Source organism: Rana temporaria, chromosome 3 (genome assembly GCF_905171775.1).
Source record: "Rana temporaria chromosome 3, aRanTem1.1, whole genome shotgun sequence".
NCBI classification, from domain to species: domain Eukaryota; kingdom Metazoa; phylum Chordata; class Amphibia; order Anura; family Ranidae; genus Rana; species Rana temporaria.
In genome coordinates, this window is record NC_053491.1 from 412,740,701 (window position 1) to 412,765,447 (window position 24,747).

General features: G+C 44.3%; 1 protein-coding gene across 1 annotated transcript in view; it reads right to left on the reverse strand.

Moving 5' to 3' along the window:
- The window catches only part of LOXL2 (lysyl oxidase like 2), a 111,779-nt gene that overhangs the window by 20,700 nt on the left and 66,332 nt on the right, over positions 1–24,747 (reverse strand). Inside the window, exons 4-10 of the mRNA XM_040346078.1 lie at positions 24,164–24,375; positions 20,708–20,915; positions 18,917–19,100; positions 16,738–16,889; positions 14,863–15,030; positions 10,251–10,416; positions 6,533–6,776 (exon numbers count right to left, since the gene is read on the reverse strand). Coding sequence (XP_040202012.1) covers positions 6,533–6,776; positions 10,251–10,416; positions 14,863–15,030; positions 16,738–16,889; positions 18,917–19,100; positions 20,708–20,915; positions 24,164–24,375 — 1,334 coding nt within the window. The remainder of the gene's footprint in view (positions 1–6,532; positions 6,777–10,250; positions 10,417–14,862; positions 15,031–16,737; positions 16,890–18,916; positions 19,101–20,707; positions 20,916–24,163; positions 24,376–24,747) is intronic.

Sequence of the window (24,747 nt, forward strand, 5' to 3'; positions counted from 1 at the left end):
GCCTGGCGCATTGTTGCGTCCGGCGTAGCGTATCTCTGATACACTACGCCGCCGTAACTTACAGCGTATTTTTCTTATCCTGAAAGAATTGGCGCCGTAAGTTACGGCGGCGTAGTGTAACTTTGGCGGCGTAAGGGCGCGCAATTCAAATGGATGTGATGGGGGCGTGTTTTATGTAAATACGTCTTGACCCGACGTAAATGACGTTTTTTTTTTAACGACGCATGGGCCGTCCGTGGGGGTATGCCAGTGCGCATGCTCGAAATTAACCCGCAACAAGCCAATGCTTACGACGTGAACGTCATTCTACGCAAAGCCCTATTAGCGAACGACTTACACAAACGACGTAAAAAATTCAAAATTCGACGCGGGAACGACGGCCATACTTAACATAGGATACGCCTCATATAGCAGGGGCAACTATACGCCGAAAAAAGCCTTACGGAAACGACGTAAAAAAATGGACGTACGTTCGTGGATCGCCGTATCTAGCTAATTTGCATACTCAATGCGGAAATCGACGGAAACGCCACCTAGTGGCCAGCGTAAATATGCACCTTAGATCCGACGGCGTACTAAGACGTACACCAGTCGGATCTAGCACAGCTTCAGACGTATCTTGTTTTGTGGATACAAAACAAAGATACGCCGGAGCAAACTAGAAGTTACGCGGCGTATCAATAGATACGCCAGCGTAACTTCTTTGAGGATCTGCCCCAGCAAGTTTAGGTAAAGCTTATATTTTTGGGGGAGCCTTCATTAATTCTTGCCTTTCTTCCTGTTAGGATCAAACAAGCTTTTAAGCGAAGAAAATATTGCCAAGATTCTTATCAGCTGTTAGATACCTTCCAGCACTAACACCTGCACATAGCTTCGCATGATCCCCAGCTGAACCCATTTCCCCTCCACCCAATATCTAGTACATGTCTTCCTATCCCAGGTTATCTACCCCACCATGTTTTCCAGGCCTGATCACAAAGACTCCACCTCCCCAACTCCCCCAGCTCCAGGGCCGTGGCTTCACTTTGATTTAACCAAAGCTATGTAGCCACCCCACCCAGTTCCCGGTCCAAATGCCAAGAAACAGGCATGTCTTTCTTCTCATTCTGCATTCCTCGACTCTAGCCTGGCACTCTGTCCCTGGCATGTATAATTAGGAGGTGCGGTGTGCTCAGCTTCTTGGACTGGCAACGACTCTGTGCTATATTTGCTACTTGTTTTCACTTCTATGTGTTTATTAGTTCTACTTTTAGCCTAGAAAATCTAAATTTGATCAGCAGTAAATAACATCATTGGTGAGGAACAGCTGGCTGCATGGCAACAGGAAGGAAGAAGGGAGAGATGCCAGGGAGACTTTTAGCCCCAGGTTCATATGTAATGAAATACGTTTTAAAATATAACTTCATCTTTAAAGCAGCATTATTAATTAAAAAAGTAAAACAGCAAAATAAACATATTGAAATAATTTTCCATTATTCTTACGCAGACATGTGATGTCCTCACAGTCAGAGGTGCCAAAGGGATATATGGAATTCATGTAGAAGTAAAGAGGTCACAGCACATCGCCAGCTCAGTTTAGAGCCATTTATTTATCACAAAAGAAAAAATATTGTAGCCTTTTATTAACCACTTAATCACCGTCCCATAGACAATATACGTCTACAGGGCGGTTGCTTAACTCTGGGAGGGCGTACATTGACGTCCTCCCAGAGTCGCTCTCCCGCGCGCCCCCTGGGGCGCGCACACGGAAATGTCCGTGACCGCCGGGTCCAGAGAACCCAGCCGATCACAAATCGCGGTAAATTGCCGCTGATAGCGGCCGTTTACCACGTGATCGCTCCGTTCAATGACGGAGCGATCACATGTAAACAAACCGGCGTCATTTGATGACGCCGGTTCCTCCCTCCTCTCTCTGTACCGATCGGTATAGTGTGAGAGGGGGAGCGCGGTTGTCAGCAGGACTGTGTGATGGATCTGTGAATATTGCAGTCACAGATCCATCCATCCCTGCTCAGCCATCCCTGCAACCCCCTGCAATACTGTGCATTACCCCCTGCGCAATACTCTGCAATACCCCCCTGCGCAATACTCTGCATACCCCCCTGCGCAATACTCTGCATACCCCCCTGCGCAATACTCTGCATAACCCCCTGCGCAATAATCTGCATAACCCCCTGCGCAATACTCTGCATACCCCCCTGCGCAATACTCTGCATACCCCCCCTGCGCAATACTCTGCATACCCCCCCTGCGCAATACTCTGCATACCCCCGGCAATACTCTGCATACCCCCCTGCGCAATACTCTGCATACCCCCGGCAATACTCTGCATACCACCCTGTGCAATACTCTGCATACCCCCCTGCGCAATACTCTGCATACCCCCGGCAATACTCTGCATACCCCCGGCAATACTCTGCATACCCCCCTCCCTGCGAAATACTCTACATACCCCCCTGCGCAATACTCTGCATACCCCCCTGCGCAATACTCTGCAAACCCCCGGCAATACTCTGCATACCCCCCTACGCAATACTATGCATACCCCCCTGCGCAATACTCTGCATACCCCCCTGCGCAATACTCTGCATACCCCCCCTGTGCAATACTCTGCATACCCCCCCTGTGCAATACTCTGCATACCCCGGCAATACTCTGCATACCCCCCTGCGCAATACTCTGCATACCCCCGGCAATACTCTGCATACCCCCCTGCGCAATACTCTGCATACCCCCGACAATACTCTGCATTACTCCCCGGCAATACTCTGCATACCCCCGGCAATTACTCTGCAATACCCCTGCGCAATACTCTGCATACCCCCAGCAATACTCTGCATTACTCCCCGGCAATACTCTGCATACCCCCGGCAATTACTCTGCAATACCCCTGCGCAATTACTCTGCAATACCCCTGCGCAATTACTCTGCAATACCCCTTCGCAATTACTCTGCAATACCCCCCGCACAATTACTCTGCAATACCCCCCCGCGCAATTTGGTTACAGTGTTGTATGACTGAGTTATTGTCATTCAAAATGTGAGAGCACCGAAAGCTGAAAATTGGTCTGGTGATTAAGGGGGTTTTCGTGCCTGGTGGTCAAGTGGTTAAAAGAAGGACATCACTAATCAGACTGCCTGCTGTATCTGTCAAGCCGAGAGAGGAGATAGGCGGCGAGTCAATGAGTGCAGATCAGCACTCTGTAAACAAGGTATATACAGCATTATTTTTATAAAGCACAGTCAAAAAACTGAGTGGAAAATGTAAAGTTACATTGGTGGGTTAACAACCACTTTGAGAGCTGAGTGCATTTTTGGCAGATCAACAAGTCATTTTCTGTAATTGCAGAGTCTTTAAGGTTCAGCTTTTGGAACATGTTACATGTTCCACCAGTATTTAGGGTGGAACATGTAACATGTTCAAGCAGCTGCAAACTCTCCCCCTCTCCTTGTGACAGCGAGCAAGGGATCTTCTCCCCGTGCCCACTGTAACTATCTGAAATCTACGAGGCTGTGCTGGGCTCCACCCACATGGCTGCATCATTTATTCACAGTTTCCTGAGAATGCATGAACTAACATCAGACAAGACAGCTGACTGTGAGGTCTCTGATGAGTGGCCCTGTCATTCATTCACAAGGCCTGCAGCTTGTAAACAGTCAGCCAGCTTGAGCCTCCAAGGGGCTGACACTTAGAAGAACTACCTAGGTAGATCTTATTGGTAATATCATACGGCGTATAGCCATGCCAGTACCCTTAGGGTTGCCACCTATGTGTTTAAACCCGAACACATATTAATTACACAGGTTCTGTGGCTGATTAAGGTGGTAATTAAACTCACCTGGTGCCTTATCTGCATTAAATTTGCCTCAGAACCTGTATAGTTCATATGTGTTCGGGTTTAAAGGGATGAGGTGGCAACCCTAAGTACCCTGCGTGTCAGAAGGCTTGGCGTCAGGGCGATTTTTGCAATTTTATGTTTTATGTTGTATTTGTTTGTTTTTGTGTTACATGTTAGCATGCTAGACCTTCAATGTCTTAAGTGGTTCTTATGTTGTATTTATTTGTTTTTGTGTTACATGTTAGCATGCTAGACCTTCAATGTCTTAAGTGCTTCTGTGTAATTCACTGTTGGGGGAACCTGTACCCCAGGGAAATTCTTTTAAAGGAATTATACATCTTTTTGGTACTAATAAATTGAATCTTTTTGTACCCAACATATTACATTCTTTGTCACAGACATAGCCTCTTTTCTCCCCTGTATCTTGGGGAACATTTTTTCGCCAGTCAGCTCGTATGCAGGTATAGGCTGAAAGCTGAAGGGCTTGTCTGCAGGAGCCCGACGTTGCACCCCTGATCAATCAGGGGTCCAATGCTTTCAAGGCTCCTTAGGGAAAAAATAATAAATGCCCTTTTTGTTCTTGCTAATTTTTTTTCCCAAAAGGTGAACATATCCTTGAAGAAGGATAACATTTGGGAAATGGTGCTCATAATGCAGAGATGTACTTCATGCGTTTTTTTTTGTTGACTTCACCATCGTGGTTGCACACAAAAACAAAGAAACTACTATACATATTTAATTTAAGCTAATTTCTTTCAGTAATATAGCTTATAAAAAGACTATAGTTTCCCTATAAACTGTGACACCAGAACTACAAGGAGACATACAAGTGGCGGACATAACCTAATCTATGTGCTGAGGGTTGTATACCGTCAATAAAATATTTCTATGCCTAGAGCATGTTCTGAAGTTAGGAGTGACTGGCTGAGCAACCCCCCCTCATCTGGCCGGGACTAGTTTTGGATGTGAAAACACTGAAGTATAATTGCTAATTTCTGAGGATGATTGCAGGGAAGTGTTTGGCTGCATGTAAGCGAATGCCTGACTTGTGCCAAGGCATGCAGAAGGGAAGGGGGCAAAGCTGTAAACATCCTTTTTTATTAAGTCACCTGAGCTAACTGCCCTTTGGCCAAGTTCTCGACTATTCATGTAAGACATCCAAATAACAACAAAAACAAAAATGTGTAGAACCATTTAGGCTGCATTCACACCTAGGCGTACTGAATCGCGGCGTTTTGTCCCGCGAATTGCGGCGGCAAATAGCGGCGTTTTGTACCGCGATTCGCGGCGACAAAACGCAGCGATTGTGAATGCAGCCTCACCCCCTCTATGGAGATGGTTCACATCTCCTATGCCGAACGCCGAAAGACGCCTGAAAAAAAGGTCCGGGACCTTTTTTCAGGCGGCAGGCGTCCGGCGTGGAGATGTGAACCATCTCCATAGCCGACCATGTAAAATCATCCCTCCAGAGTATGAGGGGCGGCTGCGGCGTCACGCTTCAGGCGTATATACGCCTAGGTGTAAGTGCAGCCTTAAACTTAACACAACAAACCTAATGCCGCGTACACATGGTCGTTTTTCAGCATAAAAAAAAGCGAAGTTTTTCAGCATGTCCAAAAAACGATGTTTTTACAACTTCATCATTAGAAACGATGTTCCCCACACACCATCGTTTTTGAAAAATGATGAACAAAGCGCGGTGACGTACAACACGTACGACGGCACTCTAAAGGGGAAGTTCTATTCGCCTTTGGGCTGCTTTAGCTGATTCCGTGTTAGTAAAAGACAATTCACGCTTTTCTGTCTGTTACAGCGTGATAAATGTGCTTACTCCATTATGAACGGTAGTTTTACCTGAACGAGCGTTCCCATCTCATAACTTGCTTCTGGGCATGCAAGGGTTTAAAACGTCGGTTTAGCCCACACACGATCATTTTTTACAACACGAAAAACAACATTTTAAAAAACGACGTGAAAAAATGCAGCATGTTCGAATTTTTCAGAAGCTGAAAAACGATGTGAAGCCCACACACGATAATTTTAAATGACATTTTTAAAAACATTGTTTTTTTTAATGCCCAAAAACGACCGTGTGTATGCGGCATAAGGCATATTTAAGCCTAAATTTGGTGGCACTCATAGGCATGTGACTTGTTAGCTCCTAGATGCTGCAAGGCCCAGGAAGCTCTAATATAAACAGCTCTACAAGGTATGTGACCATAGGATCCCTATGTCGGATCCCCGTTCAATATTGTGCCACAGCTAAATGTAAACGCAGCTAATCGCACTGTACAAATGCAGCTGATCGCTGTGCCTGGAGTCTTGAATTTCACAGAAAATAAACATGCTTTTAATTGCGGCAGAACAGCCGTCCATGTGAAAGGGGCCTAAAAGCCATCTTTAAATGCCCATTTTATATTTTAGAGCATGTATTACACACTTAAAAAAAATAACTATCCTGACAGGTTTTCTTTAAAGTGAACCTTTGCTTTACCTATGCAGGTTCACTTTAAAGCCCATCTCTGGACAAAGGTAAGGGTGGACATATTTACAAGAAAGAATGACCGATCCTTACATGTATAACCACCATAAAATTGGTTATGGATTCTGATACATAGACCACTTTTGTCACCGATACTCCCTTAATTAACACAGTGCATTAGTGCTATTGTGGGCATTGGCTAATGACTTACCGGTGGCATTCGTGCCATACCCAGGCATGGCGTCCTGTCTTAGGTCGAAAGTCAGCTTGTCCGTTGTTATGTATCTGGGAGCTGAACCGTAGAAGGCGACGGTATCCAGTGGTAAAACTGGCACGGTCAGCTGAGGAGGACAGGCATCGCTCTTCATGGGCACATTGAAGCATAAACATGGGTCTGTCCTCCAAGTATGTGGTCTGCTCAACCAGAGGAGCATTGAGGACAAGATCAGAGGCAGCTGCCAGGGAGAAAGAGAATCAGTTATACATTATTGGGCACCTTTAATACAAAGAAACATCATGACATATAACTAATCTGTGAGAAGGGAACTCAGCTACATTCACCATTAGGGCAATCTAGTTAGGACCCCAGAGTGAGCGGTACTCTGAGCATAGGCATGCGCAAGAGGTGTGCCTGGGCACACCCTAATCCTAGGATTGGCAACCTGTCAATGGAGGGCAGGTGACAGGTAAAACCTGGACAGGAGAGGTGGCGGGGGTGGAATTTAGTGGAACCTATCTGTATTTTCCTCCTGCAGCAGCTGAAAGTAGGCTTCTCCTCCTCCTCCTCCCTTTTGTCAATATTCAGCTGCTACAGGAGGAAAATATAGGGGATCGGTACTAATATATGCCACCCCTCCTTTCCTTGTTCCTCTTCCTTCTGTTGCACGGGTCCCCCATGTGCTCCCTTGCTCCCCCTTCATCCCATTGTTTCAGGATGGAGAGCGGTGAAGAGGCCGGTAAATATATTAAATGCATATGTGTTTGAGCTTTGGGGTGCACACCCTAATGCAATAGGCTGCGCACACCTATGGCCATAAGGTAGCTCAGATATGTTTTTACAATTCATTCAATGTGATAGGGTTTCTCAGATTTATGAATTTATGCCAATGCCTACCAAGTAGAGGGAGGGTCAGTTTATCTCAAACACCCCCAACACGTGCATCATTACTACCTGTACCTCCATATACTGTAAAAAAAATCCCAGACACCCCCCTTTATAATAACTAAACAGACAAATTCAGATCTGCTTTAATTATTGTATATTATGTAAAATAGGACATATAGCTTTTGTAATGTTTTTGTTGATCTAAAATATGTAATCAAAATTTATCTTCGTTAATATTTTAAACACCTTTTCCCTCATGTATAGTCCATTATTTTATACACATGGGGCTAGATTCACGTAGATTTCGGCCGGCATAGCGTATCTCAGATACTGTATTCACAAAGAACTTGCGCTGTAACTTACAGCGGCGCAGTGTAACTGGGCCGGCGTAAGCCCGCCTAATTCAAAATAGGCTGGTTGGGGGCGTGTTCTATGTAAAATACTAGTGACCCCACGTATTTGACGTTTTTAACGATAGGCGCATGCGCCGTCCGTGGACGTATCCCAGTGCGCATGCTCCAAATGACGTCGACAAATCGTCATGCTTTCGACGTGAACGTAAATTACGGCCAGCCCCATTCACGGACGAGTTACGCAAACAACGTAAAATTTGAAAAATTTGACGCGGTTCCGACGTCCATACTTAACATTGGCTGCGGCATGTTTTTGGTGGTTTAACTTTACGCCTGAAAACCCCTTACGTAAACGGCGTATCTTTACAGCGACGGCCGGGCGTACGTTCGTGAATAGGCGTATCTAGCTGATTTACATATTCTAGGCGTAAATCAGCGTACACGCCCCTAGCGGCCAGCGTAAATATGCAGTTAAGATACGACGGCGTAGGAGACTTACGCCAGTCGTATCTTAGCAACATTTAAGCGTATCTCAGTTTGAGCATACGCTTAAAGTTGCGACGGCGGGGATTCTGACTTACGACGACGTTTCTACTGATATGCCCGTCGTAAGTCTTTGTGAATCTACCCCACAATTTCCAAAAAAAGTCTGATTGGAAATACTAGATTACAGTCTCTGATAATGTCAAACACTAACAATGCACCTGGTAGCCATAGACCACAATTAGGCAGAAACTGGAATTTACAGAAAATATATTATTTGGGAAAGCTGTAGCATCGCTTTAGGTGCCTCCTCATCAGTGTGCTGCCCCAGCTCCTGCCGGTCGTGATAAAAGTGTGTAAAGCCTTATACACACGATCGGACTTCCATCTGACTTTACCATAAATTTTGCTCCGAAGGGGCGTTGGCCGTGAACTTGTTCTGCATACACACAGCAGGACTTTTTCAGCCAACTTTTACCAAATCACGTGGTTTTCAGCTCTTTACTGACACTCTCTGGGCAACTTCTGCTATTGTTGTCTGATCTTTATCATTGGTTCTGAGCTTGCGTGTTTGTACTTTGGACTTTAGACGATGGACTTGTGTACACACGATAGGATTAGCCTCCATCGGACATTTGTTGCCGGAAAGTTTGTCTGTTTGCACAGCAAACATTTGTCCGATGAAAAACACAAAGGGCCAGATCCACAAAGAACTTACGCCGGCGTATCTATTGATACGCCACGTAAGTTCTACGATGCCCCGTCGTATCTTTGTATTGTATCCACAAAACAAGATACGACTGAATGTGGGCTCGATCCGACTGACCTACGTCTTAGTACGCTGTCGGATCTTAGGTGCATATTTACGCTGGCCGCTAGGTGGCACTTCCGTTGATTTCGGCGTAGAGTATGCAAATTAGCTAGATACACCGATTCTCAAACGTACGTCCGCCCGGCGCATTTTTTTACGACGTTTACGTAAGGCTTTTTTCAGCGGAACGTTCCCCCTGCCTCTATGAGGTGTACGCAATGTTAGGTATGGACGTCAGGACAGCGTCGAATTTTCCGTCGTTTGCGTAAAACGTTCGCGAATAGGGCTTTGCGTAAGTTACGTTCACGTCGTCTAGGCATTGAGCGGGCGTAATTTAATTTGAAAATTCGACGTGATACTGAGCATGTGCACGCATGCGCCGTTCGAAAAAAGCGCCATGTACGTGGGGTCATGCTTAGTTTACATAAAAACACGCCCCCCTGTTCCTCATTTGATTTAGGCGCGCTTACGCCGGCCCATTTACGCTACGCCGCCTTCCCTTTAGACGCAAGTGCTTTGTGAATACAGCACTTGCCTCTCGATACTACGATACGCTACGCCTGCTTATATTTACGCCCGTTTTTGTGGATCTGGCCCAAAAGGTTTGTCCGATGGAGCGTACACACGGTCGGATTGTTCGATCAAACAGGTCTGTCGGACAATTGTTTTCAAAAAGTCAGATCGTGTGTATGTACCTTAAGTGACCGTAAAGGCCCATACACACGATCGGACGGACGTGTCTGATCGGACAATCCGACGTGTGTCATCGGACAAATGTTGGCTGTGAATGCTCTTAAACTTTTCGACAACAAATGTCCGATGGAGGAGAATCCTATCGCATGTACACAAGTCCAAAGTACAAACACGCATGCTTCGAACCAATGATAAAGATCAGAAAACAATAGCAGAAGTTGCCCAAAGGGTGGCGGTAAAGAGCTAAAAAACCACATGATTTGGTGAAAGTTGGCTAAAAAAAGTTGTGCCGTGCGTATGCATACAAAGTTCACGGCCAACGCCCCTTCGGACCAAGATCCACGGAAAAGTCAGATGGAAGTCCGATCGTGTGTATGAGGCTTCAGGGGCAGGAAATGAGGACAGAATCTTGATAATTCTCACTCCTGGTATAAACAGCTCTGAATACTGTAATAAACCTTGATATGGGGTATAAAGAACTCACTCTCTGCACAAGACACTCCGGCAGCGAATCGTCCTCCTCCTTTGGGGCAATTGATGTGGGGCCCGTCATGTCTGCAGTGTGACAGGGACATCTCTGTGCCAGAGCACTTCACTCCACTCATAATGACATCATCAGCCGTGACATCACCCTGCCAGTACCAGGTTTCCTGTGGAGGGAAGACAATTCTCAATGCTCTGGGAATACCAAAAATCATGGACACTACACCAAGATCTTATCACAGATATCAGGCCCATTATCCACTCTCTTCTATAAATACGGATGAGTGGAAATGTGAAGATATTGCTCACAGCAAGTTTTATTTTCACACTTGCACAAAAAAAAACAACAACAACATTCTGATATATACAGCACAACATTAAAGGGCAACTCTAATAACTAATATTCAGTGAACAGCATAAACTATCCAGAAAACACAGCATGCATGCTTTTAGCACATCTCAATCCAAAATCAATGATGTAATGTGTACTATATTGTCAGAAGTATTGGGACACCTGCCTTTACTCACACATGGACTTTAATTGCCTCCCAGTCTTAGTCCGTAGGGTTCAATATTGAGTTGACCCCCCTTTGCAGCTATAACAGCTTCAACTCTTCTGGGAAGGCTGTCCACAAGGTTTAGGAGTGTGTCTATTCCAAAGCACATTTGTGAGCTCAGACACTGATGATGGACGAGAAGGCCTGGCTCACAGTCTCCATTCGAATTCATCCCAAATGTGTTCTATCAGGTTGAAGTCAGGACTGTGTGCAGGCCAGTCTAGTTCCTCCGCCCCAAATACGCGCATCCAGGTCTATGTACCTTGCTTTGTGCACTGGTGCACAGTCATGTTGGAACAGAAAGGGGCCATCCCCAAACTGTTCCCACAAAGTTGAAAAATAACCCCACACTATAATCCCCCCTCCACCAAATGATTTGGACCAGTGCACAAAGCAAGGTACATAAAGACATAGATGAGCGAGTTTGGTGTGGAGGAACTTGACTGACCTGCACAGAGCCCTGACTTCAACCTTATAGAACACCTTTGGGATGAATTAGAGCAGAGACTGCAAGCCAGGCCTTATCGTCCACATCAGCGTCTGTCCTCACAAATGCGCTTCTGGAAGAATGGTCAAACATTCCAATAGACACACTCCTAAACCTTGTGGACAGTCTTCCCAGAAGAATAGAAGCTTTTAAAGCTGCAAAGGGAGGGACCACTCAATATTGAACCCTATGGACTAAGACTGGGATACCATTAAAGTTCATGTGCGTGTAAAGGCAGGCGTCACTTTTGACAATATAGGGCCAGATTCAGGTAGCTCAGCGCATCTTTGTGCCGGCGTAGCGCATCTCATATGCGCTACGCCGACGTAACATTGAGAGGCAAGCTGAGTATTCACAAAGCACTCGCTCCCATATATGCGCCAGCGTAACGTAACTTGGCCGGCGTAAGCCCGCCTATTTCAAAGTAGGAAGGTAGTGGGCGTGATACATGTAAATTAACCGTGACCCCATGTAAATGAATGGCCGAACGAACGGCGCATGCGCGCATGCTCAGAATCACGTCGCATATACTCCCTAAGATACGACAGCTCAATGCCTTCGACGTGAACGTAACCTACGCACAGCCCCATTCACGTACAACTTACGTAAACAACGTAAAATACGACGCTGTTCCCGCGCCCATACCTTAACATGACTTACCCCTGCTTTATGAGGGGTAAACTTACGCCGGACGTACGCCTTACGTAAACGGCGTAGATTACAGCGACGGGCGCAAGTACGTTCGTGAATTGGCGTATCTAGGTCATTTACATATTCGACGCGTAAATCAATGGAAGCGCCCCTTGCGGCCAGCGTAAATATGCGCCCAACATACGACGGCGTAGGAGACTTACGTCGGTCGGATGAGGCCAAAATTCAGGCGTATCTTCTTTTAAGAATTAGGCGCATAGATACGACGGCGCATCTGAGAACTTACGCGGCGTATCAGAAGATACGTCGGCGTAAGTCGTACGTGAATCTGGCCCATTGTGTAGATTGTGGCTTACCAGTCCTTAGATGTGGTGGACTCATTAGATTTCTCTTTTCAGGCTTTTTAACTTAATATTTCCACCTAAACCCTGCCTGCCCCTGGTGACAACCTACCAGATTGAAATTTACTGGCACGACACCCGAAATTTACTGGGGCAGCCACGTTTTTACTGACATTTCACAAAAGGGGGAATGCAAATCACTGCTCTTTGTGTTATTACATACAGCCATTGGATACAGGAACAAACATCCAGTACTGCCTGGGGTAACATAACTTTAGCTTTAGAGAAAATTCTGGTCATTTCTATTTGACATATAATATTTATGTGCATCTCTCTGTATGTGAATCCGAGGGGTCAGATCGAGAACATCTATTTATTTACAGACATTATAAATTGCCGCCCCCAGGAGCTTTGGCATTGCTGATCCTACATGTTGCACAACAGTAAACGATCTGCTTACAGCTGCTGTGCATGGAACAATGTCTGTTCTCCACACTGTGGAATGAAGCCATTGTTATTATAGGTTGGGGAACGCACTCCACCAAATGCAAATACGCTTTTATATATTCTGGATTATAATAGAAGATTACCTGCAGATCCTGTCATAAAGGCTCTTGCTCAGACACTTCCTGTCACAGGGTGACAACTACACATTGTGCAGGCATGGTCCACCTCTGTCAGTCCACAGTGATGTGCAGCTGACACTGGAGCGAGTGCATGTAGACAGGAAGTGTCTGAAAAAGGCTACAGGAAATATACTGGTAAAAAAAGGATGAAAAAGTCAAAATGATTAATGTATATTCTAGGCCCGGTTCACACTGATGCGGGTTCATAACGAATGTGATGCGTCAAAAACATTCTAAATTCGCATGTCATCCATAAAGTCATTGTTTTCAATGACGGTCGTTCACATACATGCGTTGCGATTCCTCTACGAACGCAATGCGATAAAAAAAAGGGTCTTGTGCGAGTTTACAGTGTTGTGTTGCAAATTTAGTCTCCATAGACATCAATGTAAATTGTCGTGGAATCGCATTGATGGTTCACATATGTGCAAATTCCACCTCACAACTCTCCACAAAATCCAGGAAGTACACCTTTTTTTTTTTTTACATTATGATTCCATTGGCTAGAACATCTATCGCAGCTATGTCCAACTCCTGAAATTCACGGTAAAATCGCGGCAAAATTGCTGTGAATTCACACCTCACACAGGACAAAAAAAAAAAACGGAATAAATTCACAGCGCAGTAGTGTGAACCGATCCTTATGAGGAAAAATAGCAATTGGTTGATAGCAAAGTAAATGTCATCCAGATAGTGTTCAGATCTACTTTTAAATTCCTTCAAATGACGAGTCAACCTTAACAATCAGCAGCTTTTTTAATGAGATGCAACTTTACTTAAATTCATCTGAAGAACTGCTGTCCATGGTAACCAATCAGAAACATAATTTTATTTTAAAACCTTCCTGTAAATATGACAGTTTAAATTTGGTTAATTATTATGGTAATAACAGGACATGCCTAAGGCCGCGTACACACGATCGGTCAAAACCGATGAAAACGGACTGAAGGACCTTTTCATCGGTCCAAACCGATCGTGTGTGGGCCCCATCGGTAAGTTAACCTTCGGTCAAAAAAATGAGAACTTGCTTTAAAATTTAACCGATGGACGCCTAACCGATAGGTCAAAACCGATCGTTAGTATGCAAAAGCATCGGTTAAAAACCTGCGAATGCTCAGAATCAAGTCCACGCATGCTTGGAAGCATTGAACTTAGTTTTTTTCAGCACGTCGTTGTGTTTTACGTCACCGCGTTCTGACACGATCGTTTTTTTAACCGATGGTGTGTAGGCGCGACGGACCATCAGTCAGGTTCATCGGACCGTTCTCATCGGATGGACTGATCGTGTGTACGCGGCCTAACTGACACTTTTGATAAATGAGGCTCATTGTACAAGAGATAGGCTGTTAGCCAATCAGATTTCAGCCTTTTATAAGTTGAATGTATTCCACAATTACAAGCCAGGTTCTGATTGGTTGATAAGGAGGAATGCAAATCACTGCTCTTTGTGTTATTACATACAGCCATTGGATACAGGAACAGACATCCAGTACTGCCTGGAGTAACATAACCTTTAGCTTTAGAGAAAATTCTGGTCATTGCTATTTGACATATAATATTTATGTGCATCTCTCTGTATGTGAATCCGAGGGGTCTGATCGGGAACATCTATTTTTTACAGACATTATAAATTGCCGCCCCCAGGAGCTTTGGCATTGCTGATCCTACATGTTGCACAACAGTAAACGATCTGCTTACAGCTGCTGTGCATGGAACAATGTCTGTTCTCCACACTGTGGAATGAAGCCAGGGAACATTCCTGTAAAGGCTCCGGAGCAAGACATGTTATCCTACTTTGTTATGTCACCAGCCAAGCCAGACCTGATGGAGGATTTTCTTAAAGAGAATCTTACACACACTGAACTGTATATCCATTTAAAAAAAAGTAGACACTGAATGGTGCTCCAGTATTCAGAACAGGATAGCTGTTTGGGTAACATGCACTCCTTACCTGGAAAGCATGGCTGGCAAATCCTAGTCCTAGCTGGCGACAGACAATCATGGCTTCCAGTGTGCCCCAGCTCTCACTGCACACAGTGCCCCAGCGCAGGGTGCCATTCTTCTCCATTAAAACTTCCACTCTTCCCTCTGTGGGGTTACGTCCGCCACTCAGACGAACCTGTATAGAAACAGACCATCTCAGGTAAGGAAGTACTTCAAACAGCAGTTGCATGCTCAGTTTACCCTCTAAGTTATCGCTATAGTATGAAGCTGTATAAACTATATTGCCAAAGGTATTGGGATGCCTGCCTTTACACACATATGAACTTTAATGGCATCCCAGTCTTCGTCCATAGGGTTCAATATTAAGTTGGCCCATCCTTTGTAGCTATAACAGCTTCAACTCTTCTGGGAAGACTGTCCACAAGGTTTAGGAGTGTGTCTATGGGATTGTTTGACCATTCTTCCAGAAGTGCTTTGTGAGGTCAGGGCACTGATAGTGGACAAGAAGTCCTGGCTCAAAGTCTCTGCTCTAATTCATCCCAATCTTCACAATCATGCCTTATTCATGACATAAGTTTCAGAAGCACCTATATTTTTGAGCAACTACTGTATATACTCGAGTATAAGCCGACCCGAATATAAGCCGAGGCACCTAATTTTACCACAAAAACTGGGAAAACTTATTGACTTGAGTGTAAGCCTAGGGTGTCCATCTGCATGCCTCACTTTGTCCATGCTTTACTGTGTCCATGCCTCACTGTGCCCATGCCTCACTGTGTCCATGCCTCACTGTGCCCATGCCTCACTGTGTCCATGCCACACTGTGCCCATGCCTCACGCCTCACTGTGTCCATACCTCACTGTGCCCATGCCTTATGCCCATGCCTCACTGTGTCCATGACTAGACTGTCGTTTAACATGGGAGTCCAGTGGACCTATGACCGGCCGGTACGGGGTCCCCAAAGTCACCGATCAAATGACCGTTTAATATGGGAGTCTATAGAAGGGGTGCCCGGCTTTGAAAAATCAGTGCTCCCTGGCCGCAGGTCCCCCGGACAACAAAATTTGCACACTTGTAGAGGACTACATGTGTGCCAAGTTTGGGGTCCAGGGGATGGCTGGTACCGGGTCCCCAAAGTCCGGGAGATCAGGCGCAAAAAGGTGACTAGATTATAAGCCAAGGGGGGGCATTTTCAGCAAAAAAAGTGTTGAAAAACTCGGCTTATACTCGAGTATATAAGGTATTTTCAAGGATGAAGAACACAAAGGGCAAAATTAGAACCCAAATATCTGATGAGCACCTTGAAAATTGCTACTACATCCAAACCAGATATTAATGTGTTAGATTATCGAAGACAGTGTCAAATATCGCACTCGTTTTATGTTGCCCTCTTTACTTTTATAATAAAAAATATAAAAAATAAATTACTCAGGTACATTATGTATATCAGTGATCGATAACTTGTGATCTACCTCTTTCTGCTCATCAGTTATCCTTCTTTTTAGTGTATTTTATGTGTGGCTCAAGACAATTGCTCTTCTTCCAATGTGACCCAGTAGGGACAAAATGTTGGACACCCCTAATGTATATCTACCTTTCTACTTCTTAATAAATGCAGTTTATCTGAGGTGGCCACCTACAGAAAGACACTCCAAAGCTCAGCTATGTCCAATTGAACCACTGCGTAGTTTTGTGACCTCAGACACATTTGTAACTGCCCTTGTTCTGAGGCTGATTTGCACACTGTTGTAATCTCTAATTAAAATCATGTCCAGTATAATTCTTTTTGGTGTACAAACATTTGGCAGCTTGAAAATCATTAGAAATATGCATCTATATACCTGGCCTGTGAATGTTAATCTTGCAGGACTGAGTTCTCACCTGGTTCTGGAAACCCATGGCTGGTATATTGCACTTCACTGCCGCATCCTCCTCATGGGTACAGCTGGGGGTATGCATGTTAAACTTGCAATCTATAAGTGACTTTTCAAAACCGGAGCACTCGATCTCACTCATATGAATGTGGCCCATCCCTGCGGAGACACAGAGACATGTGATTTTGCTTTACAATTCAGAGACATGACTAGCTATGTACACTATGACCCTCTACTGCGGTATGTGCACAAGCTGTAGGCTGGAAGAGAAGAAAGGTAACAGTGCTCTCTGCAGGGACAACCCAATCCATACACCAGGTCCACTCACAAGTGCCGAGGCTTGATGTGTCCCAACACACTCCAATGCAACAGAAAAGACGGCAAAACTGTAATCCTTGATGTGTTGTTTATTGGTACATCAGAGTGACAATAAAACAATTAATCTGACGCGTTTTGGCAATAGCTTTACTTGTACATGTTGGACATGATTATAATAAGGATTACAGTTTTGCCAACTTTTCTTACTACAAGCTGTAGGCTGCATGCACACCTGCGCATTTCATAAACACACAACAAATCACAGAGAAACGCACTGTAATCGCAGGCCATGCTTGCAGTGCCATTAACTGTTAAACAAGGGTAGCAGATGCGTGTTTTGTTGCAAGTTTGTCGAGTACCAAAATGTCCTTCAGACGTGCCAAAATGCGCACTGTAAAAAACACTCAATGCTCCATGACCAAAAAGTAAATGGGCTGCCCTAGGCATGACATGTCTTAATGCATGAAGAACGAGCAAAAAAAGGTGAGCGGAAAAGCGTGTTCCCACTACACTCAGGTGTGAATGGGGCCGTAAAGACTTAAATTGGAAAGTAAACTCATGCAAGTTGACCGGACAATTGAGGCCTCGTACACACGGCCGAGTTTCTCGGCAAAAACCAGCAAGAAGCTTGCTGGGTTTTTTTTTTTGCCGAGGAAACCGGTCGTGTGTACACTTTTCGACGAGGAAACCGACAAGGATCTCGTCGGGCCAAAAAGAGAACATGTTCTCTATTTCCTTGACGGCAATGGGAAAATTTGGCTCCCCGAGATCCTCGGCGGCTTCAGAAGGAACTCGACTAGCAAAACGATGTGTTTTGCCCGTCGAGTTTCTCGGCCATGTGTACGCGGCCTAAGGAATCTCCAATGTGTAGATGTATTACTTTTTCACAGTGTGGTCTTCACGCCATAAGCAACAGAGGCAAAAGCGCCAGCACTCCATGTTATAATGCAAGGAAACTCTACAAGGATCGTTATTCTAACAACTTTCAGGAACTCTTTATCAAGGTACAACAATATCCACTCCGGTATAAGCATGAATGCCATGAATACATGTGCCCAAATGCACAGACACATTCGAAAATTTGGCATAACTATAATGGGGTGTTTCCTCTGCCACATCTGGTCTTTATAGATAATTAATTCAATGTGTCTGATTTGTCACCTGTTTGTTTAGCACTTCTGTTATGTTAATTTTAATGCTCTAATATTCCGTTTTTTTTTTTATATTTGAATTTTAAGGCCGGGTTCACACTATTGCAAATTGGATGTGGGTTCTCCGCATTCAATTCGCAATAGCAGGAGAATGTGAATGGCTCTCTATGGAGCCGGTTCACATATCTCTGATGCGGCTCCGGTGCAAATTTGCACAGGAGCCCTGTGCGTCTTTTGGTCCATTTTGGGTCAGAATTCAGCCCAAAATTCAGGCTGAAATCGGACCTGAAACGATAAACCAGGATGCACTGGACCCATGCTGGGAGCCACATTGGCATTTGGTGTGAACGGAGCCTAAAGGTTTTCTGCTATGATTGTCCAGAGAGCTATGAAGACCCTGAGCTATAACATCTCTATTCAGACCACAATGAACAGGAAGCAGCTTAGTCAGATGTGGAATGTGCTTCCCTGGTATGACTCCTATTCTCTAATTGCAATTAAGTATTGAAGTCCATCTGGGAGATCTGACCTATGACTTTATCTATACTCTGAGCAGACACTCCTCAGACTTATCTCAAGGGAACAATGTGACCTTTCATTCTAAAATTCAAAGTCAAAGGCTTGTGTTCAGATCTAAAAGGGACCGGAAACTTAAAGCACGTGTTTAATTTAGTAAAACATCCCAGAAAAATTTATCACATTTACACTTAATATTACCTTGCCCCATCTGTGATCCTGATAAAGCCTCTTTGGCACTGCCAAACCCAAGCTCCCTGCAGACCACACTGGCAGAAACCAAGTTCCATCGATCATCACAAATAGTTCCCCACTCATTATTCTTCAGAACCTCAACTCGTCCTTCTCCAGTGTTGGCTCCACCCCTCAGGCGCACCAATGGATGCTGCAAAGTGCAATCAATAAAGCATAAAAGACATGATAAATATAACCAGCTTTAGCTTTAAGAACAGAGACGCCTTGTTGGGGAAGCTGTTTGGACAGTGTCATTGGTCTAACCATTTTTTTCCATGAAGATCTCCAATAGAACCTGCCTGGACAGAAGTATGACTGATCTAGAAAAAGTATGGAGATCAGGAACATTAGAAGTCCTTATTTCCAGTTCAATAGCTAAGAGTGCTGGAGCAAGAGGATCAGTATGACAAACAGATACCTAGCATGTTTTTCTCATGATAGATTAATTTTAAAGAAAACCTACATGCAGGTCATATAGGACAAAGCAATGTTTGCTATTAGTCCTTTCCTTTACTACCTTGAGATACCTTAAGGGCCAGATTCTCGTCCAGCAGCGTATCTTTGCGGCGGCGTAACGTATCCGATTTACGTTACGCCTCCGCAACTTAGACGGGCAAGTGCTGTATTCTCAAAGCACTTGCTACGTAAGTTGCGGCGGCGTAGCGTAAATCGGCCGGCGTAAGCCCGCCTAATTCAAATTTGGAACAGGGGGGCGTGTTTTATGTAAATGTTCTGTGACTCGACGTGATTGACGTTTTTCACGAACGGCGCATGCGCCGTCCATGGAAATCTCCCAGTGTGCATTGCTCCTAATACGCCGCAAGGACGTATTGGTTTTTGTCGTGAACGCAAATTACGTCCAGCCCCATTCACGGACGAGTTACGCAAACAACGTAAAATTTTCAAATTTTGACGCGGGAACGACGGCCATACTTAACATTGGTACGCCGCACTTACGCCACCATATAGCAGGGGTAACTATACGCCGGGAAAAGCCTAACGTAAACGGCGTAACTTTACTGCGTCGGCCGGGCGTACGTTCGTGAATTCGCGTATCTAGCTGATTTACATATTTTGACGCGTAAATCAGCGTACACGCCCCTAGCGGCCAGCGTAAATATGCAGTTACGATCCGACGGCGTAAGAGACTTACGCCTGTCGGATCTAATAGATATCTATGCGTAACTGATTCTAAGAATCAGGCGCATAGATACGACGGCACAACGCAGAGATACGACGGCGTATCTGGAGATACGCCATCGTATCTCCACTGAGAATCTGGGCCTAAGACTTTAGAGACTTTAGCTTACACAGAGCAGCTTCTACCACTCCCAACGCTAAATGGAGCAGTGGGGAAGTTATAGAAAGGTGGATATGTAGGAGGAATGGATACATTGATCTTATTGCTTTGACTTGCATGGGGCAAAGCACAGCTTCACTTTAAAGAGGTTCAAATATATAGGGCTGACATCCCAGCACCAACGGAAGCCCCAAAACCTGCATCAACAAAATCAAGTCCATAATAGCAGGACCCACACTTCTGTTTTCTTCCCTTCTATCACGGGTCTATTACAATGACAAAATCAACACACTTGAGACTTGGGTGTCCATGTATACTTATTCTAAAGCAATTTAAATATTTCTCGTCTTCATAATGAAAAAAAAAAAACGAAGCAGCTTTGGAATAAACGATTCCCCGTATAATATTATTAATGATTTTCCCCCAACACACAAACACACAAGTTAAATTGCCCACACCTCTTGACGGAATGCCTTTCTGAAGCCTGCGTTGGGACTTGGGGCAAAGGCTCTTCCTGGGGTGCAGCTGACTACTGCAGGAGCCCCATCATTACAGGTCAGGTTTGAAGGAATATTGCCAACAGTGCAGGAGGATATGTGGGCCTCATTTCCAGTACAGTTAGCAGAGAATTCCCAGTAGGTGTGCTTCTTGCGGGTTGCAAACATTCTGGAAAAGGAAAAACAGTGTGATTTAGTAAATATTTAAAGCTCAGTTGAAGTCTCGCTATCTTTTTTCTCCTTATAGTCCTGTACCCCAACATATTAAGATTTGTAACTGATTTGTAATTGAAAAGGCGTTAATATATATTTTTTTGGTCTGAAAATGCTGCTTTTAACTCTCACACTGCAGTGGTCTGTGCTGGCATAGCTCAATAACAGCCACACCCCTCAACATAAGCCTTCTCACTCAGACTTATATTGCAGAGAAGGGGCGTGTCTGACCAGTTCTGTGTGTATTACTTAGAGATGATAACAAGGTTCACTGGGTTTGATTTTTATTGAACTGCATTGCGATATTTAGACAGTCTACACAACTGCAGTAATAGGAAAGTCGCTGAAGTAAGAATGAAGGTGAAGCTTGCTGTTACAATGGCTGTCTCACTGTAAATCTATTTCAGTGACTCCAAATGGGCTTAGAGTAGAACTATGGGCAAAACTTTTATTATTATTATTATTATGGATATCAGAATAAAGGGTTATAACCCCTGTAACGGTCAGGGGTTAACGCCGTTACGATATTCCATTCCACCAACCCAAGACAGCTTCCGACACTCCACAATCCAGCAGACAGGACCCATTGGATTTCCCCCAGAATAACGAGACACAGCTCTGTTCTCTGGTTCCAAACAGAATGGATACCTTAATGGTAAACTCAGGCTCCTTATATACAGTTAGAAGCCCCAAGAAACAATGGCTTAACTTCACCCACAACATGACACAATGGGTGCTCAATACACATTCCTTTAGATAATGACATTTAGATAATCTACATGAACTAATTACTAATAATTACCCAGACGTTCTGACTCCGCGATAAGCTATTCTCACCTGCTACACAATCCACATTCTTTTAGTGAACATAAGTCAGAATTCTGACCTTTAGAGTGTGTTAACTCACAACACATATTAGCATCAATAGAACTTCCACACAATACAGGGTTAGTTAGCATAGCACCATGAAATATCTTAGGAGCCAGGCTTAATTAACACAATAGACAATAGAATGCAATCACAGCAAGCTTTCATCACTACAGCCAGGTAGCTGAAGGTGATTAACATCAATTAACATCTTAACAGTCTATGTTCCACATTGAAGGAGACGCTCTATTGACCTGTTGTGTTCAGAATGAACAACTTGTAATATTTCAAGATATCCTGCAATACATGAATTATCATTACTGTCCCATCTCATGTAATCCATGATATCAGTTCTCAGTCATTGGTGAAGCTGACACAGGAGTACCCCACATCCTTCAAGAGCCTCTGGGTCCCACGGGCCATACCGTTACAACCCCTGTCAAATGTTTTATTTTGTTTTTGCAATTTGTGTCCCATTGGGAAATTTATCTTCACTTCCTGTCCCATAGCCAAAACAAGAAGTGAGAGGAAATCCTTGCAAATGAAGGGAATCCCTTGGGGCCCCCCAGGTCACCAGAACTAGTGTTCCCATTGGAAGATGTTCCCTGTATTACTTTTCTGGGGACAACCCAAAAATGTGGGATTTTCTTTTACTTTCACTTTTAACAGATAACAGTAAATAGGACAAATAGAGAGGGTGAATCTCCATAATGGAGACAGCAATAAAAACCTGACAGATGTTCTAATCCGTCTCCACCTCCACTAGAAAAAAGAATTGCCTTTTGTTTTACTTTATAAAAAAGACATTCAAACTAAGACAAGCACATATACAATACACCTATAAAGCTTTTCATTTGACGGGAAAAATGGCCAAATACCAGTCCTGTGCAGCATAACCACATATTCTAACAACCACTGGCCACCTGTAGATTAGTCTAAAGCCTCGTATACACGATAGGATTTTCCGTCAGGAATTGTGTGATGGCAGGCTTTTGTCGGAAAATACAACCATTTGTATGCTCCATCGGACAAGCGTTGTCAGGTTTTTCTGACAACAAAAGTGGGATAGCATGCTTTAAAATTTTCCGACAACAAATGTGTCTTATCGGATTTTACGATTGTGTGTACGCAAGTTTGTCGAGAAAAAATCCAAAGTACAAACACGCATGCTCAGAAGCAGTGCTAACCATAACACAACATTAGCAGAAGTTAACCAAAGGGTGGCGCTAAAGAGCTGAAAAAACAGGTAGCATCGTGTTTGTTGGACAACAATTCTTTGACGTTTGTATGCAAGACAAGTTCATGGCCAACGCCCTTCGGTCAAAAGTCCTACGCTTTGTCCACGGAAAATCTGGTTGTGTGTACCAGGCTTTAGGCATAGGTGGTGCGGAACAAATGTTAATTAGCACATGTACCCCCAGAGAGTAATTTAAACTGGTTAGGTGGGTGCTTCTGGTATAAATAAATGAAATATATTAGCACAGTACTGGAGCAAATGATTATTCATAAAATAATCGTGGGTGAGTTTTTAATCTTTTTTTTTAATGTAAACGATTGTTTGGGAAACATGAATATGCAATAAGGGGTACTAGTAATATACTGTATACCCGCCTATTAAGGTGTATATGAGATAAGGGTAATAATCAGGGGTCAAGTCCTGGGGAAAAAAGTGTGGGAACTCCCACCCAAGATCCACTCCCCCACCAAAAAAAAAAAAAATGATACGTTCATATGCATAATTACTAAACCGCATGTTTTAATTACGAGAAGCAAGTTCTTTCTAAATCCCGCGATAACTCACGGAAAACCTCCACAGTGTCTCCTGGGAACAATGACAAAAGCTCCCAGGAGACATTGCGGCATTGAGGAAGTGACGGAATACCCATACACTACCTGATGAATCCATATACAGGAAGCGGCCAGTAACATAAAGGATTACTAAGGTTCGCCTGCCCCTGACAGTGACTCGAGCTGGGCATCGCCGCTTAGTGAAGGATCGGCTCGGGTGGCTCAGCTGCTCTAGTCCTGCAAAGGGAGTTCCTGCTGTGAAAAAAGTGCAGGAACTCCGTTCCCACGCGTTCCCGCAGGACTTGAGCCCTGGTAATAATGATGTATTAATAATTACCAAGCCACAGGATCTTTGTGTTTTATATCTGTTCGGAGATCACCTATACAGAAAGTGTGAATTAACCAACAGGAACCAATCAGCAGTCACATTTAACCGGTCTGCTCTAAACTGATAAAAGGCGAAACTGGATTGGTTTCTATGGGTTGCTGCATCCTGTACTGTATTAATAATCTCTGCATCTACATCTTTTCCTTTTTACGCTCACTTACTTGTAGACCTTCTGGTTGTATTTCCTCTCCCCGGGGAACCCGAACATGCCACATATTACTCTGCTGTTCTTCTGGGTCCAGTGGGTGTCGCACACCTGCTTCCATTGGTCATTAACTTTTACTTCCACGTAACCCTCAGTAACAGGCACTCGCTTGCGGTATGTGGCAAGGATGGGGCGGATGCGCACGTCTTCCACCAGAATGTTCAGCACCTGTGGATGCAGCAATATGTTATAGGTGAAGGACATAACTGCGGTACTGGATAATTAAAGAGGAGCCAAACCATAAAACATATTTCTGAAACGTTGTCATGTGGGTGCAATGTACTATCCGGTCTCTGATGGCAGGTCCGGGCAGCTCTAATTATAGAGAAATCATTTCTTTACCAGCTGCTGTCTTGTCTCCTCAAATGCCGAGACCTAATCACTTGTGGGAGTGCCTATTAAAGAAATCTTCAACCCACGTTCCAAGTCAATATCGGTTGTGTGCAAAGTGGCGTAGCTCCTTATATTAGAGCTGGGTGTATAAACAGGTGCATGGACCAGACTGATGGTCAGCAGAAACTCTGAAAAGTTCAGCAGAAT